This window comes from Chiroxiphia lanceolata, chromosome 2, assembly GCF_009829145.1.
Source record: "Chiroxiphia lanceolata isolate bChiLan1 chromosome 2, bChiLan1.pri, whole genome shotgun sequence".
NCBI classification, from domain to species: Eukaryota; Metazoa; Chordata; class Aves; order Passeriformes; family Pipridae; genus Chiroxiphia; species Chiroxiphia lanceolata.
The window spans coordinates 115,123,797-115,142,076 of NC_045638.1; the positions used below are offsets into that span (position 1 = coordinate 115,123,797).

Sequence of the window (18,280 nt, forward strand, 5' to 3'; positions counted from 1 at the left end):
ATTTCTTAAAAAACATTGACTTTTTTTTCTCCTTGCAAATTATCATTCTGTGCCACTTAACTTTGTATTATCTTGGCTTTGATGCCAGATTTGTTTTGTTGTTTTTTTTTTTAAGAAAGACCCTTGATTTCCTTTTGAAGTTGACAAAAAAGACAGGTTTTTCAGTGGGATTGTGATAGTTCAGGAAGTGATTTAGTGCTCTCCTGAGAGGCAGAGAGGGAACAAAAACCATTGTGGAGGAATAATGCCTGTTGGCTTTATGGAATTGATGGTTTTTTTTCACCCCCATAGTTTCCCCTTCAAGTTGTGTGATGAGGGATTTTAGGAAAGACTTTTTTTTCTGCCCAAACCTGGGCTGTTCAGTGCTTTGGGTCAGAGAGTTGGGAAGTAAATGAGGTTGAAATGATAAAATCCCACAGCCACGTTCATTTAGATCATACAAGCAAGTCAAAGCTTTTGTTTTAATATTCCCACCTTCAGCTTGATGTGATAATATTACAGAATGGATTAAATCCATTTTATAGACTGGATTAAATCCATGATGGTTGGAAATCGGGAACCAACCAGCCCTCAATCCCCAGGACTGCTGGGACATCACATTCCTTGTGCCTCCAGGAGTTTTTTAGGCCTGGGAGCTGCTTGTTTAGGCCTGGCTTTGCTTGTGCCCATGTGATGTTGCACTGACTTTAATAACTTCAGTTCTCATCAGTATTTAAGAACTTTATCACATTGAAACCTCTTTTAATGAATGAAAGGAGCAGGGCTGTAGCTCAGGATCACACACTGACAGGTTTGGCTGCTCCCTTAACGTTTTGCCACAATTGTCCTTGATGTCCTGCCTTATGTATCTTTTTTTATATCTCCTTATCGCATTGGGGGGATGCTTGGCCTCTCAGAGCTTGGTCATTGTGAGAGGAGTGAGGGGAATAATCAAATTATTTTTTTTTTTTAATATTCCTCAGAACACAAAGTGAGGCTGGAGGTGAATTAATTCCTGGTGCTCAGTAGGGGATAATTGGGAATAACCACGTGTGGGGATGGGATTCATCTCCCCCAGCTCTGTCTGAGCAATTTTCTGAGCTAGTTTTTGGGGGCCTGTTCAGGGTCAGTGAAGAGGAACAGGGCCTTGGCATCCTGCCTTGCAGCTGACCTGTTTTAACCAGCCATCTTGGAAAGACAGCAATCCCACCCCAGAAGCACCAGCTCCTCTCCTTCGCCTCTAAAACGCACCAGGAGAGTCCAAGTCCAGACTTAAATTCGATGATGTGAACCCCTCCTTGGGGGGTTTAACACAAAAAGAGCATCTGGGGTTGACATGAAGGGAGGGGAGAGATCAGAAAGTGCTTTTACAGAACAGGCAGAAGGTGAAAAAGGGGAAAAAAACCAAACCAGTGTGGTTAGAATGAGCTGAGAAAAAATAGGAATTAAATACACAGTTTTCTAGTTGGAATTGATGATTTGAAAGTTCTTTTCGAGCCTAAAAGATTCTGTTCTTGCTGAGTGAAATTCTTTTGGTTTTTCCTTAATTTTAGTTGACGTTAATCTCGCTCTGTGAGGTGAATTATGGAGATTTGATACAAAATAATTCTGAGCTGTGCTCAGATCCAGGTCAGTCCCTGACAGGAGGTTGTGTCCAGGTGGGATCAGCCTTTTCTCCCAGGAGAAGAGTGACAGGAAGAGAGGAAACTACCTCAAATTGCCCCAGGGGAGGCTCGGGTTGGATATGAGGGAAAACTTCTTCCCTGAAAAGCTGGTTGAGCATTGGAATGGGCTGAGCAGGGAGGGAGGGAGTCACCAGCCCTGGCTTGGTCAAAACACTAGTGGCTGTGGCACTTTGGGATACAGTGGGATTTGGTCAAAGCTTGGCCTTGATGACCTTGGAAGTCTTTTCCAAGCGAATGATCCTGTGATTCTGTGAAATCGCAGCTGCTCTGCAAACACAGAGCACTTGGAATTGCTGTGCCAAGTTTCAATTATTTATTTACATTTTTTAGCAGAGTTTGAGCTGGAAAGCTTTAGGAACAGCTCAAAGTCTGCAGTTCCATTCTGGGGGAGTTTCAGGCTGGGATTCTCCCAGCCTTGGCAATTTTATCCATCGTTTGTATTCCCTGTGAGCACAAGTGCTGTTGGCACTGCCTGTGTTTGATGTGGGAATGAGTGTCCTTGGAATGGGATGGGAACTCCAGGGCTCATCCCTGCAGGGATGAAAGCACAGGGAGTGTTTAAATCTTGATGCTGTCCTGGTAATGTGTCTCCTAAAGGATTAATTCCAGGAAAGCTGTGCCCACCCCAGGACAGACAAGCTGAACCTATGTTTGTGCATTGCTCTTGGTTTTCTGTGGATTTGCTGTTGGGAATTTCCCGAGTTTTTCATCAGTTGAACATCCCAGCTATTATTCCATCAGTCTTTTAATAAGAATTTTTGGAAAAATTCCGGTTAACAGAGTATTTGGTGGAGCTGCCATCCCCCCTAGGAGCCTGGAGCTCTTATCCCATAGCTCTCTCCCAGCCTTTTGGTGGCTCTTCTTTTTTTTCAGGGAGCCTCCAGGAGCTTCCCTGGCTGGTGATTCCTCAAGCCCAGCCTTTAACATGGCTGAGGGAACCAGCTCCAGTGTGAGGGTGAAAGGAATTCCCAGTTTGCTGCTGGTTTGGGTGACAACCTCTCCTGGATTCCTCATGGCCATGGGTTTTTTGCATGAGGAAATCTGAAACAGGTTTAGTGTCTATAAAGAAAAAAATCCCCCTGTGCTGAGAATTCCTTGGTGGTGGAGGATGAAGGAAATAATATAAAGAGGATTTTGGATACCAAAGTTTGACTGTGCTGAGTTTTAATTTCTGCTGACAGTGGGGGAAACTTCTCTGCAGAAGGAAAATCTCTTCTGTTCTTCCCAAGTTCTGAATGATTCCATAGAGCCATGGAATGGGTTGGGTTGGGAGGGACCTTAAAGCTCCTCTCATTCCACCCCCAGCAGTGGGCAGGGACACCTCCCACTATCCCAGGTTGCTCCAAGCCCCGTCCAACCTGGCCTTGGACACTTCCAGGATTTGTGTCTGATTTATTGTGTCTGATTTATTGTGTCTGATTTATTGTGTCTGATTCATTGTGTCTGTTCCCCTTGTTTTAAACAGTGGGCTTGATTTTGCTGGGGCACAAATTATTCCTTAAGTCTTGCAAAATTTAACCCTTTTTTCCCCTTGACTTTTTAAAAGGATTTAAATAACCAAAGGCAATTTTCTGTGGAAACACATCGTTGAGTCTGTTGAAATGGCCTTTTCACCATTGCCATGAATACACTATTTAAGTGGATATCTGCCAAGTATGATCCATTGCAAAATCTATATAATATGTTTTTAAATATGTGCAGAGTTGAATATTTAAATGACATCAGTCACCTCAAAGTCAGGTTTAACACAAAACTTGCATTAAACCTGTAACCTCCTCTGTGTGATATGATTTTTATACCTCTGGTTACAACAGAGTTTGAGCTTTGCTGTCACTGCTGAGTTCAGGAGAAATACACCTGTACATGTATTAAAAAAACCAGTCTGAGCATATTAATATTAAGATGAATATTAATAAATCAGATATCCAGCACTTCCTGCTTTTCTCAATTTTCCTTCATTCTTTCCCTCACACAGGCCCTTGATGGAAATATATATGATCACCTTAAGGATTATTTAATGGCATTCAGCAGGACTGAACTAGAGACGTGCCAAGCTGTACAAAACACATTCCAGTTTTTACTGGAGACTTCCAGCAGGGTAAGTTTGAACTCAGTGATCCTTTGTACCCAAACCCTTACAGTTTATGAAAGTTGCCCGGCTTAAGATTTGCTTCCAAAATCGTGCCAAGGGTTATTAGTTTTGGTTTCTCCTGAGTGCTGTTAAGTTAAAAGACACCAGACAGGATAATTTTGATGCTTAAATAATTCATCTACTGGGCTAAAAAGAAAATAATAATAATAATTGCCATTGAGCTCAGAGGAGCTGCTTTGGTAGAGTCATAATATTCCTTTATTTATTTATTTATTACCTTAAGTGCACAGAAACAGCTCATTTACACAGGGACCTGTGGAGTAAAAACGTATTTAACACATTCCTTACTCACCTGCAAACAAGTGATCTCACCCCTTCATAGACAGAAAGGGAGGGCGTGAAAAATTGGCTCTGAATTTACTTGGCAGCAGCTGTAAAAATAATCAAAATACCATTTTATCTCCTGTTATAAAAGGACTTGCTATGATTTACCTTGGGGTGCCTCATTCAGGGTTCAGATGTGTTCCCTGAAAATACAGACTTGGCATCTTTTAATTAAATCCATAGTTTCTATGTTTCTGTCTAATATTTAATATAATATTTTATACTGTATCACATCTGCATATTCATAATTAATTTCTCACTGTTGTATCACATCCTTTGTGTTCAAAATCCTTGGAGTGCCGCCTGGTTGGAACTTGGATCCAACTAAACTGTCACATCCTCCTTTGCTTAGGAATCCCTTCCTGGGATATTTGTGTGTGCTGAGCTTGTGTAAGCCAGGCTTTGCAAGACCAGGAGCCTCTAGGTCTGGCTTGTTTTCCGCAGTAACAACATCACACACTGTGTTTGAGGCAACAGCTGTATTCCTGCTTTCCTTCAGTGCCTGGAGAAGGAACAAAAATGTGAATCCCAGTGTCAGGTCTGAACAGGCTCCTCAGCACCAATTTGCTTCTCTCCTCGTGGTTCAGGAATGCAGAGAAGGAAAACTGGAGTTACATTGCTCCTGAAAACCTGTGCCTCACTCTGAATATGTTCACTGGGAGATTTTTCCCTGGGTTTTGCTTCTCCTTTCTTTCCAGCTCAAGCTCACGTTAGAATAACCAGCTCCAAAGTGAGTAGAAACTCTCCCAAAACCCACTTGTGGGTTTCAAAAGCAGCTCGAGTGTTAAACGTGGAATAAATTTGCAACTTGGCCATTTGGGATAAAGCCCAGCCTGTCCTCACAGCGAGGGTTTGAAATGATTGCTGGGCATTTTGGACACTTCATGTGTTCCTGGTTTGTTTTTCCGAGATCACAAGCTCTGCCTGGAACAGACACTTCAGGTCTTTGGGAGAAATCCTTGGGCTGTTCCATCTGAACCGTCCTTCAGGATGGAATTCAGTTGTATTTGCTTTAGAGTGAGGCAAGTTTTTCTTCCCAGAAGTGCCTCCTTGGATGTCAGGGACCCAGGGATGGCTCCTTGGGCTGCGCTTAGGGACTGGCTGTCACCTCATGGAATGCAGATTGAGGAGGGAAAGGCCTCAAAACCAGATTTTCTGTCCAAAATGCAGGTTTTTCGTAGTTACAGTATCATTTGTTGGAGCTTTGGGGGTTTTATTGTGCTGGGTTAGTGTGGCCCATGTCATTCCCGGGGGGAATGTGCTGGAAATGTTACCTCTGCTGCTGGAATGGAAACACTGAGGTTAAAGAGGGTAAGTTTAGGTGGGATATTGGGAAGGAATTCTTCCCTGGAAGGGTGGGGAGGCCCTGGCACAGGTTGCTCAGAGAAGCTGTGGCTGCCCCTGGATCCCTGGAAGTGTCCAAGGCCAGGTTGGAGCAACCTGGGCTAGTGGAAGGTGTCCCTGCCCATGGCAGGGGGTGGGACTGGATGAACTTTAAGGTCCCTTCTCACCCAAACCATCCTGGGATTCTGTGAAAATGAAATTTAACTCCGTTTTCACTTTTCTCTCACTTCTTGCATTTCTTTTTCTTGCACATCTGATTTTTCCCTTGGAGCTTTTTCTGAAATTCCAGTTGCTGTTTTGAACCCCATTTCTGGGAGTTTTCTGATCAGAGGGCAAATCATTTCCCTCGTGCACATCTCTGCCTGTGCCTTTTCTTCACATGGGATATATTTGATTTCAGGTCTGTTTTGACATTGGCTTCAAAAAAAAAACACCTGTCTGAGGGCATTGCATTGATTTAATTTCTGAACAACAGAAAAATCTATTTGGGAAAGTTGCAGTTTAATCCCAAAGAACAGTGTGTTGCTTTGGAGTCTTTTAAGTTTCTTTTTATCAATTGTCAAATATATTGTGCAAAATGCACCATGTAATTTGCTGGGCTTGCACATTTTCCTCTTCTGATAACAATTGTTCTCATTTCTTGTGGCTTTGAGGGAAAATCCCTCAGGATTGCTGTTGTAAAGATGGGTTTTCCTCTTTGAAGAACTGAGTTGCTTGGAAGTCTGAGGTCTGTGGTGAAAATTGAGGGCATTAAAATATCTGTGTAGGTTTTCACGCCCTCAGTAACTACATTTTGGGTTTTTTTTCCTAATTGAAGTTAAAATAATTCCATATATTAGTCATGGCACAGAGTTGTGTGCTGTGGTCAGTGTTCACATGGCTCTAAAAGGACTATTTAATGGAATAGCTGTTTAAATTAAAATATATTTATGATCAGTGCTGAGCATCATCTGAAGCTTCAGATGTTCCCTTCTTCAGTATTTCCTGCATTTCTGTTTCTGGGAATTCCTGATGCAGATCCCTGTCTGTCTTCCTCCCCTTTGAATGTGTTCGTGTTCAACTGCTCAAACTGGAGCAGTAATTATGTCCTTTTTTGCGTGTATTATTGACCCTGGAGGACTATTTACTTTCTTTAACTGAAGATTAATTTTTTACAGCTCAATATTTCAGCAACACTTTGCTGCATTAGAGGACAAGTTGTATTTCCCGTTGTCCACCCAGGTCATGCACAAAGCTGCTATTTCTGGATAAATACCATCTTTATTATCCACTTTGTACCCTCACTTTGGTAATAGATATTTATAATTTCGTGCTGCTGTATATTCATTTCCACCCATTGAAGCAGTGAATGCTCTGGGAGAGTCTTTCAAGCAGTGCTACTGTTTTTTCTTGCTGCAATCACTGTGTGTTTCTTTGTGAATCTCTGTAAATTGTGACATGAGAGGTTTGTTTAGGGACATGTGTCATGGTTTCTGAAACGTGTCATTAAACAAATTTAGGAGCTGAAGTGGTTTTGCTTTACAAAACACAGGCTTGGAGAGTTTCCTCTGAAAGCAATTTAATAGAGAGAGATGAAGTTTGCAACTGATTTTATGTACATTACTCCAAATAGTCTTTTCAGCTCCCACAACTGATAATTTCTGTAAAATTATCATATTTCAGCCTAAGAAAGAACATTACACAAGAAATTATCCACAGAGAGGAGAGAGAAATACTGATGGCAGTGACACCACATTGTGTCTTCTCCAGAGTTGTTTTTTTCCCCTCGTTTTGTAGGTTAAAGTTGTATTTTAGGTGCTTGTCCTCTGAACGAGGTTCTGAATTTCCTTCAGAGTTGTGCTGCACAATTAGCTCTGTTTGAAGGGCTGGTTTTACTCTGTAGATGTTTTTCAACTGACAAAACGAGGAGTGTCAAAGGCCTGGTTTTATTCCCTCAGGTGGTGCGGGATTACAACCTCCAGCTGTTCCTGCAGGAGAATTCCGTGTTCCACAAACCTCAGCCTTTCCAATTCCAGCCGAGTGACAGTGACACCGTAAGAACCTTCAGAATTCCTCTGTTTCCGATATATTTTATCTAGAAATGTGGGAGAGAATGTTGCTCACTGAAATCCCATACTGGTTTAACCTCATGCTGGATTTTTGGTGGTAAAAGCATCCAACAGGCTCAGTGTCAGCCACAGAAAAGCAGAATGTTTTTTTGCTTTTTATGACTAACAGCCCTGTGTTTCTCTGCTTTCAACCTAATTCTTACTAAATTTTGCTCTAATTCTTACTAAATTTTGTTGTCTTTTTATCCCTGCTGGGAGGTTCTCATCATATTCATATTGTAACCAAGTCAAGTGTCCCTGCACACCTGAATTATTCAAGGAATGCTTAGAGATATACAGAAGGAGTTATTAACTCTAAAAGAATACTGGTGAAACACTGCATTCCAAAAATAACCTCCAAAAATATTCTCATGGTGTATGTGTTGCTTCCAAAGCAGTGACATGAAAATTGGGTAAATTAGGATATTTAAACACATTTCCAAACAGCCCCTTGATTAAAGTGGATTGTCTATGGCCCAGCAACATTGCTAATGTTATTTTAAGAAATAGCAGTTTAAAAGAAGTCTGGCTCTTTAAAAAATATAACCTTGTGCAGCTTTTTCTTGGTTGAATTCATTAGTGAACCAATTTGGACAGCAGTGATCTGAACTTTAGGTGATTTAATTTGAGACCCCTCTTAGCGGCTGCACAAAAGGGATTTTTTCCGGTCACACCAACTTCTCTGGCACAGTTTCCTTTGTATTTCCCTTGTCAGAAAGTGTGATTCTGATTTTCCTTTCTGCTCCTTTGCACAGAGTCCATATTCCCATAAAAAAATTGGGCACCATGGTGTGATTTTTGACTCGACGATCCCTTCCAGCTCTGGGTATTCCCTGATAAACTTTGAGGTTGTTCTTAATACAATGAGTGTCTTTCCCAACCTTTCTAACCTTTGCTGCTGTGTTTTCATCCCCGTGGGATCTGTGCATCCAGAGTTTTAATGCTGTTCAGCTGGTGGAGATTGAGCCCTCACCTGTCAGTGCTATGAGAATGACCATAGCAGAGGTACCTTTGTGTCCTTATCCATGTGCATGTGGCTTGGGATATGCTGAATTTACACCCATGTGGAGGTGGCAACAGAATGCAGAATATGTGCTATCAAACCATAAAATAAATATAAATTAAATTAATAAAATAGATATAGAAAAGGGAGGGGGAGCTTTGTTCGCAGTGAGAAGGAAAAATCAATTTAAAGGTGTCTAAATATGGGGAGCAGCTTCACACTCCTGAGCTTGCACAGCACCTGTAATTGATATTCTGAGCTTTTGGGGGCATGAATTAAAATTTCACAGCTCCAGACAGTGCTGGGTGTAATTGGTTCCTGCTCCACTGTGAGGGGGGAGCTGCTCTGACAAGTGGAGCTTATTAGGATGCACTGATGAAATGCAGCCCTGGTACTAATTTAATTCTCTTCCTTTTCCAGAGGGTTATCCCCATGTCCAACAGGGCTGTAATTCCCTCCTGTTAAACTCTTCAACATGAAAAATGACAGGATTCCTTGACTTGTGTGGGCTCACCAGGGACTCGTGTGCTGCTGGAGCTTCACTCCAGGTCTAAAACTGTCCCTGTCCCTCACATCCAGTGACTTCTGTACCTCCTTAACCCACCTGGGCTGGAGAATTCCTGCATTTCCTCAGTGCACTCAGCCTTTGGAGCTTCCAGCTGCCAGTTTCCCCAAAATAATTAAATTAAACTTTCTGATCTGTCTAATTATGCTCAGCTGACAGGATGGGTAACAGGTTACACATTCCCAATTTTTAATCAACAAGTACAAGGGGTTGAAGGCTCTTGTTCAGGCTTTTGACTTGGTCAGAAATTGGTCAGATTTTATTTAATTTTCTGTTGAATCAGCATTTAATTGCAGAACAATTATCAAGCATTCTTTTGCCACATGTTTGCAGATAATCTGCAGAGTTGATCAGTTGGCTTTTAGTTCCTGTGGGTTGTGCATGATAATTTTCACACCAAAGACTGAAAGAAAGACAAAATAAAAAATTTCACACCAAAGACTGAAAGAAATGCAAAGCAGAATGATGAATACATCTCATTAAATGTTTACTATTAACCTTTCCCAAGTTTTATGGACTCTCTTCAGGCTGAATCCCTGATCCACCACGACTGAGGGCAAAGTTTGGAGCATTACAGTGTTACTGGAATGAAATTTTGAGTATTGTAGGCAGGAAAAATGTTGGAAATGATGTGGAATTCTGCTGTAATTCTAGTTTCTCAAGATCTATCCGAAACTTTTGCTTTATAAGAGAAGAGCAGTTCCAAAGTGATGGAAAATAGATTTCTGTGCAATCCTTGGGTCAGGTGCAGCACCCACAGCTCAATTTGCTTTCAAAATGATCCCAGCAGAGCCTCCAAAAGTCTGTTCCTAAGAAGAGAAGCTATGAAACAGTTTTCCATCAATTTTCAGGATTTTTGATCCCCAACATCACATTAACAGTGGGTGAAATGTACCCTTTTGAGTGCCCACAGAGAGAAACCCAAAATATTTGACATTGATCAGCTCTATCCATTATTAAAAAATTGGTTGGAGCTTTGAATTTGAACAGTTGTTCACATGATTAAATTATTGAAATTGTTTCAATGTCTTGTTTTGAGGGACAGCAATTCCAGTTTAAAAAAAAAAAAAAAGAAGGAAGTTTTGAAAAAGTTAAACCAGAGCATTTTTTCCTTCAAGAAATTGTTTTTAAAATATTTAGGAAGAACTTATTCTTCTTCTTCTAAATCAGTTTTAATCCTGTCAAGAAATGAATCCCTGAACTGAGTTACCAACAGGAAAGTGGAATACGGGGAAGAGTCTTTTGGAATCTTTTCAGCCTCCCAAGAAAAGTCAACCAGCACAACTTGGCCTTCCCTGGATCCTCAATTCAGGGACAGTTTAATCATCCAACATCCCCCTGAAGGAAAGGGATATTTATTAATTCCCTGGAAATGCAGGGTGTGGAAAACGTACCGTCCCCACGCTCACAGATAAGAACAGGGCAAAAGAGAAAGGAAATTCAGCAGCTTTTCTCCCGTTTCCTGCTTGGAAAAGCTGCTTTTTCCTTCATCTAGGAGAGAAAATGAGCCAAAAAAATGACATAACAACATGTCCTGGAGCGGGAGGGGAATGGCCCAAAAGCTGACGCTCCATTTTTGAGGCCTTTTCCTGTTTTTCGTCCCTGGTTTCCTCTGGATGTTCCAGATCCTGAGGTTTTCTTGGAGCGCGGTGAGGAAGAGCTGGGGCCCAACTGATTTGTATCATGAAAACAATCTTTTTCCCACTGTAATTTGCACAAAACACCTCAGGAAGATCGAGGGGAAAGTTTTGCAGTTCCCCCCCCTCATATTTGGCAGTTTTTGGGTGGATTGTGAGAAAAGGATGAATTTCCCTTCACTGTCATACACAGAATATATTGAATTGCTCAGCTGCTTCCATGAGGCAATTTATATAAATTACATAACATACTTTAAAAGGGCCTGTATTTCTGTGTTTAGAGTGATCTCTTTGATACCAGAACAGACTGGGTTAAAGTATAACATTTTTGAGGCTAAATGTATTAAAAAATGAAGATATTATTTAATTTTATCAGCCTTTTTATACCAGAATACACTGGTTTTAAATGTAACTTTTTAAAGCTAAATCTACTTTAAAAGTAAGTTTTTATTTAATATTATTAATCTTTCAGTAGCAGAACAGATTGGTTTTAAGTTTAACCTTTTTGAAGCAAAATATATATTAACAATAAGTTATTATATCGTTTTATCAATCTTTTAATGCCAGAACAGTCTGGTTTTAAGTATAACCTTTTTGCAGCTAATATACATTAAAATAAAGTTATTATTTAATTTATCAATCTATAAATTATTAGGAATTTTTGCTGAGGAGAAATTCAGCCGTTCAGGGAAAGAAATTACCTAAAATGTGAGTCAGGCTGAGCTCACTCTGGACTAAATTAAATGAAATTAGTTCTACAATAAGAGACTAAAACAAGCCCTAAACTTGGCTCATGATTTTGCTAAAACTGCTTAGTTTAGCTGTGAATTGTGTGAAAAATGTCACGTGTGTTCCTCCCTCCTCCCAAAAGTGTTGCTTTGCAGCCTTGGCATGAAAACCTCTTGTTTTCACCTCTTTAAAGGAAATGCCTGATTTTTATCCCTGTTTTATGTTGGCCCTTTGCATGCAAGAAATCTTTCCCGATTTTTGCCTCTGTCAAAGTGATTTTTATGTGGTTTTTTTTTTAGGCTTCAGCCTCAAAAATCGAGAAAAAAAGTAAAGAACGTTGAGGCTCAAAAACCAAGGGTTTTTTTTTTCACTTATAAGACAGCACATGTCCAGATATAACTGACAAATAAAAACACAGGCTGGGTTTGCAACTTCTGCACCTGCAACAACATTCCAGACAAAACTGGAGGAGGGACACATGTTTGCAGACTAAATTCGTGTGTTAATTTAAGCAACAGCGTTGCTGCCTCTCAGCTTTTGAGCTGCCTGGAGCCATCCAGCCCTTTCTCTTGGGTTCCTGATTGAATTTTTAGCACTAAACACTGTTTTCAGTGTAATCCAAGCCCGGAGGGAGCAGCAGAATGTCCAGCTATGTTTAGCTGGGGGATTTTTTGGCTCTTCCCTCATTCCTTGGCCACAGGGAGTGGGTTTGGTTTCCCTCTTTTTTGGAAGAGGTTAAATTGAGGCACTGGCCATGTTGCCACCACCAAGTTCCAGTCCTGACAATGCTTAAGCATGAGCTTAATTTAGTAAATCAGGTCAAGAGCAGACTCTTCAGTTCCCCACCTTCTTCCCTTCGGTTTTGATGTCTGGAGGATAAACCTGGTTTAGCTCCTTTTTCTCACCTATTTAAATGCCAGCTGGGTTTTCATTCCTTGTTTCATGTCCCCCTGCCCTGAGGGTTCAGACTTCCCAGATTATCCTTGAATCCCTGCTTTTCCATGCCAGCCACCTCCCAGTGCTCCTCTACTTCCAGGTTCCTCCACAGCCTCCTGAAGTGGCAGCAGCTTCTTTTACAGGTCAGGTCAAGTCAAGTCCCTCCCAGCCATGAATTCAGGGAGCATTCCAGGTCCTGAGGGGTTTGAAACTGTTCTCAGGCAGGTATCCACATTGGGCATTTCCCCTGGCTTGTCCATCTTAGGAGAAGAAAATGAGCTGCTGTGTAGGAGCAGCTGAATGGGAACTTTGGGAATTCCTGATGAGATGTTTTATGAGGTGGTTCATAGGATTCTGCTCAGGATTGTGGCTGTTAAGACTCAGGTAGAAGCAGTGGGAGAAGCTGTACAATAAACTGGGAATAAACTGAGGTCCAGTGTTATGTCAGGGATGGGATATGAATAAATCCATGTGTTTGTCCTGTTGAAGTTTTGCACTGACCTGGTGAGGTAATTAAAGAGGTCAGTAGTGAAGGAATGGGATTCTGTAAATCCACCTCAATAAAAGCAGGTAAAAGCAAACTTAATAATTAAATTGAGGGGATGGGTGAAGAAATCTTCACCTGCAGCTTCATCTTCCTACCTGTTCATTCCAGAGCCACCCACATGCTTGTAACCCTCCTCCTCTTCTGGGCTGCCCTACACCTTGTCCAACAACTTCTTCTACTTTAAAAACTACCACAAACATGAGTTTTGTGGTTCTGTTGCACACCAGTGGGTAAACTCCATGGGAATGGTTGTTTCTGGAGTTGACATCAAATATCTGGACATCTTCCAACGGGTTGGAAAAGCCTCTGGGGTGGTTTTTTTGGTCACTGTGAGCAACAAGGGGGTGCTGCCTCTCCTTAACCCCTCCTTTGATGTGGTGGAGTCCCCATCCCTGGGGGGATTTAAAATCCGTGTGGATGTGGCACTTGGGGCCATGGGTTAGTGGTGGTCTTGGCAGTGCTGGGGAAAGGTTGAACTCAATGATCTTGGAAGGCTTTTCCAGCCCAAATGATTCCATGATAAATGCACTGGGTAGTGCAGTTATGGAAATGACAGATTGGGAATTATTTCAGTCATTACATTCTGGGAAGTCTTCAGACTTTCAGACAGGTTCTGTTCCGTATGTAGACAGGAGAGAACTACTCATCTTCCTTCAGCTGGAATTTCTTCAGGGGGAGAGTTACTAAGAACAAGCCTAGGTGGCCCATAGGATCACATTGAACCTTTCATCTTTAGGAACAAATCCTTCCCTGGGAGGGTGGGGAGGCCCTGGCACAGGTTTTCCAGAGAAGCTGTGGCTGCCCCTGGATCCCTGGAAGTGTCCAAGGCTAGGTTGGAGCAACCTGGGCTAGTGGAAGGTGTCCCTGCCCATGGCAGAGCTGGGACTGGATGGGCTTTAATATCCCTTCCAACCCAAACCATTCTGTGATCTTTGCTGCCTGTAACAGTTTTTACCTCAGAAATCAGGTGAATCCTTGGGTATTTATTCCTCATCTCTTGGATTTGGTGGATGGCTGTGCCTGTATTTCTGTTGGATTCACTGTGGCTGTCTGTCATTGCAGTAGAGCTGTGGTTGTGTCCAGTGTTACACTGATACTCCTGAAACTCCTGTGAATTCCTGGGAACTTTGATTTGCATTTTCCACGGCCTGGTCCCATCCCAAAATCCAGTACAGTTGTTTTGCTTGTGTCCTCCTTGTTTCATATGAAACAAGAGTGATTAACATAAAGTTATCCTGTATGGAAACACCATTTTCCCCACAGAGGTTCCCCCTGGGGCTGTGTCAGGACTCATTCCCTTGTTTTCTGTTCCAGAGTCGACAACTGGAATCAGAAACTGGAACGACTGAGGAGCACAGTCTGAACAAGGAGGCTCGGAAATGGGCCACCAGGGTGGCCAGGGAGCACAAAAACATCATCCACAGCCAGAGGGTAGGTGGGGGACACTCTGTACACAGGGATTTGGTGCATGAAGGAGGGGCACGAGGGATTATTTCTGTCCTGTCCCCCTTCCCTGCCATTTTCATCCCAGCCTTTCTTGGTTTGCAGCTCCTCAGGCTTTGTCGTTGTGTTTTGTTATTCCCATGGGAACCTGAAATCAGAGCTGCTGCTTTTTACTGCAAGTGCCCACCCTCCTCCTGCTCAAATTAAACTTTCAGGGCTTCTCTTATCTCCCTGGGATTCTCCTCCCTCCACTCTCTCATGTACCCATGCTCATTTGGGGATCACAAGTCTTTTCAACAGCGGGAAAATCCATGAGTAGTGTGCACTTTAAATCTAATCTGAAGGAATAAAATCGTGTATTGATGAATTTATTTCTACCTGTTTGGCTTAGAAGAACCTGGGGCTGTGTTTGACAGCCTAACTGGGGCATCAGGTCTTTTGAAAGGTGTATTTTAGAGTGAGAAAAAGGACAAAAGTTCTTTGCTTTTCCTCTAAAAGGCAGCCAGGGAGGAGTGTGTTGTATCGTCACCATACTCTGCCTCATTTCCCAAGCATTCCTACAGTTCCCACCCCGAGTGGAGCATCAGCTGCAGAAAAACAACATCCAAAATGCTCTGACATCTCTAAAAAATGTTATGACACTTGGTCTAGTGGAAGGTGTCCCTGCCCATGGGAGGGAGTTGGAACAGGATGATCCTTAAGGGTCCCTTCCAACCCAAACTCTGGGATTCTACATTCCTGACATAAATATGCAGCAACATATCCCTTTCAAATATGGAATTACCAGCCTATAGATGAGTCGGTTCCTACCACAATCTGATGTTTTGGTGAAGATCTGGAAGCCTTCTCCTAAGTGGAATGTCCATGTGAAATTCTGTGCTCTCAGGTGCTGTTTTCCCTTGTCCATCACCTTTTTTTTTTTCCAGTGATGGACCATTGCCTGTAATTGAACAGTAATTGTTGGGAATATTTATCCTAGTAAATAATAACCATCATAAATATTTCTCCTGGGAGTGTTTTGCTGGTGTTGACTCCGGGTGTTTCCCTGTTCCTGGCAGACCCTGGAGGAGCTGGAATGCCACGGGCCCGTGATGTCCGAGCAGAGCCGAGCGGAACTGGAGCAGAAAATAGACGAAGCCAGAGAGAGCATCCGCAAGGCTGAGGTGAGCAGGGGATTCCCTGGGAGAGATTTGTGTCCCAGCTCTTCTAGTTTTGGTGGTGGGACCGTAAATTGAAGCGTCAGAAACCAGGGAATTTTAAGGCACTGGTTTTTTCCGTCATTTCATCCTTGTCAAATCACGGAATGAACTCGATGACAGGCTCCAGAGCAGAAGAGGGATGTTCAAAACACCTCCTGATGATGAGTGATTGCACTTGCTGCGTTTGCCACTCTTGTGCAAAGGTCAAGGAGCTCTATATTTAGGGGTTTTATCTTAAACAAGAGGAAAAACAACCTCAAGTCTGCAAGTTTTCCTCTGCTCAGAGGAATTATGATGGTCATATCTCTGTCTCAATGCTTTTTCTTCTGGTGTGCTTCTGCTGTAGTTGGGTTTTGATAGAACAATTCAGAATGTTGACGGGAAAACATCAGAAATAATCCTTGTATCTCTTGCTGCTTTCCTGGGAGGTGTTTTGAAAACGTTGAAGAGGTTTATGAGGCTCGTTGGGGGTTAAGAAACACTCAGGAAAAGATAAACCAACTCCCTACTTGGCTGCCAGTGCTGGGTTAGTGCAAGTGAACTGTTTTCATGGCCAGTGATTCGAAAACTCTTATTTCAGGCACCAGGAACTAATCTGTTGCTTTTTGGATGAGTGAGTTGCTTAATTAAAACTGTAGAGCAAACCTAATTGTTTCAGTGAAGTGCTTCTCATACCTCAGAGTACCTGAGGTAATTAGGAATGTGATTTACAGTTGAAGAGGCTGGAAAATACAAGGGGAAATTATTCCTCCTCCTGGTGGGAGAAACACTAAGCTCCCTTTTTAAATATGGTGAGCTAAAAACCTAAACCCAACAAAAAGTGGTTTAAAAACCTATTTTGAGTAAATTGTTTCCAACAGGCTCTGAAATACTTCATTCTCTCTGTGTTTATATATTATATATATATATGTGTATATATATATATAATGATTAGTTATAGTTAATGATTAAATATGCAAGGGCAGAGAGCACAAGAATGCAAGATAAAAGCAGCAGCAGCAGCAAGAAATAAAACCAGGATTAGAAGTTGCCCAGGAGAAGGTTCTCCCATCAAAATATTATAAAAGGTCCAAATGAAATCAGTCTGGAACTGAAGTGCCAGAGGGTGGAAGGAAAGTGCCAAGAAGTGGAAGTTTTATATAAATAAACATGAATTATTTTCTTCCAGAGGTGTGTTACAGCTCATACAGCCAAATACCGTGTTTTCCTGGTTTTCCAGTGTGTTGAAAATCATTCCGTACCTTCCTCATATTTAACACATTCTGTTTTATTCATATATTGATTGATTGGTTGATTTATATTTAACAATTCTGTTTCACAACAGAATTCAGGGCAAATGCCAAGTGACTGAGTCTGGGACTCGGTGACTGGGGGATTTTTACTGACTTCTCTCTCCTCTGATTCAAGTTTTCTACTGCATATTTTAAAATCCTGAAGTTATCCCTGAGTTTTTGGGGTGGCAGGTCCCACTTTGTGGGACTTCTCTGTATTGCCACTCACGTTATTTATAGTACAAAATTGTTTATTTTTTTAAGATAAGCCAGTAAGTGAATTCAGGGAGCTTTTTTTTTACTTCCGCTTAGGAATGACTTTTTCTTTAAGCCCCAGCCCTTGTTAATCCCCACTTCCCTAAGCCTGAGTTCAAGACCAGTGATTAGACAAGAGATTTTTACACATATAAAATCCCAGAGAAGAAGAAACTAAGCTTTGCTTTAAAACCTTTTCTTTGGGAATGCAGTGATGAGTCTTTCCACCCTGTAAAACCAGACATTGCTGCATGTTTAAGTGCAGCTGATGAAGTTGGAATTGCTGAGGGTTGGGGAGGGGAATGATATTTGTGGGAGAAGTTCCATTTGGGTATTTGGGGTGTAGGGAAGGTGGGGAATTGTCCTTTCCCTGTCCTGCTGCACCACGTTTGGGTCAAGGAGCTGCAGCTTGTGAGTAAAGCAGAGCAAAGAGACCCTGATTTACCTGAGTAGCTCCAAAAGGTGGATTTCAAGATAATGAGGAGGGATGGAAGGTTTCTGGATGGGTCTCAGGAGTCAACAACCAGTTATTGGAATTAAGGAGGAGACAGATTTTCCCACGCTTCCTGTTCCTCAGAAAAAGATGACTGGAAAAGTGGAATAAGAGAGATTACACAGGTTTTGTTCCAGGTTGATGTTTCTAATTCAGGAAATAAATCAAGGGGGGGAAAACAAGTCCCCCAGCCAAGGCCAGAAGCATTTTCTGGGTCACATTTTGGAAGGTGTTTTACTCCTGCCTGGAACAGCCCAGGGGAATTCCCCCTGGAACACTCTCCAGTTCCTTCTCACCTTCTCACGTCAAACCTTAACCACCTGCAGGACTTGGTGCTACTGCTGCTCTTGGGAAGAGTCATTGTTTTGTTTTTAAAGGATCTGTGTTTTCCATTGGTGCTCGGAAAACACTTGCTGAGTGTTATTTCATCTCAGAGGTGTTCTCCCATCTTCCTTTTGGGGTATTTTTTTGTATTCTTCTCTTTAAATGCTTATTCTTTTTAAGGGAATTTTGATGTCTGGAGTAACCTGCCTGTTCTATTTTGGCTTCTTGCTCCTCTCCTTGGTGTTTTTTCCTTTGCAAATCCACTCTCTTCCTCCTTTTCTTTCCTCACCATTCCTGAAGGGGAAGA

General features: G+C 42.0%; 1 protein-coding gene across 2 annotated transcripts in view; it reads left to right on the forward strand.

The window, feature by feature from the left end:
* The window catches only part of FCHSD2 (FCH and double SH3 domains 2), a 112,507-nt gene that overhangs the window by 76,056 nt on the left and 18,171 nt on the right, over positions 1-18,280 (forward strand). Inside the window, exons 9-13 of one of the 2 annotated variants that reach the window (XM_032679074.1) lie at positions 3,640-3,762; positions 7,422-7,517; positions 8,505-8,576; positions 14,303-14,419; positions 15,490-15,594. In XM_032679074.1, coding sequence (XP_032534965.1) covers positions 3,640-3,762; positions 7,422-7,517; positions 8,505-8,576; positions 14,303-14,419; positions 15,490-15,594 — 513 coding nt within the window. The remainder of the gene's footprint in view (positions 1-3,639; positions 3,763-7,421; positions 7,518-8,504; positions 8,577-14,302; positions 14,420-15,489; positions 15,595-18,280) is intronic. The other variant, XM_032679075.1, reaches the window with a different exon arrangement.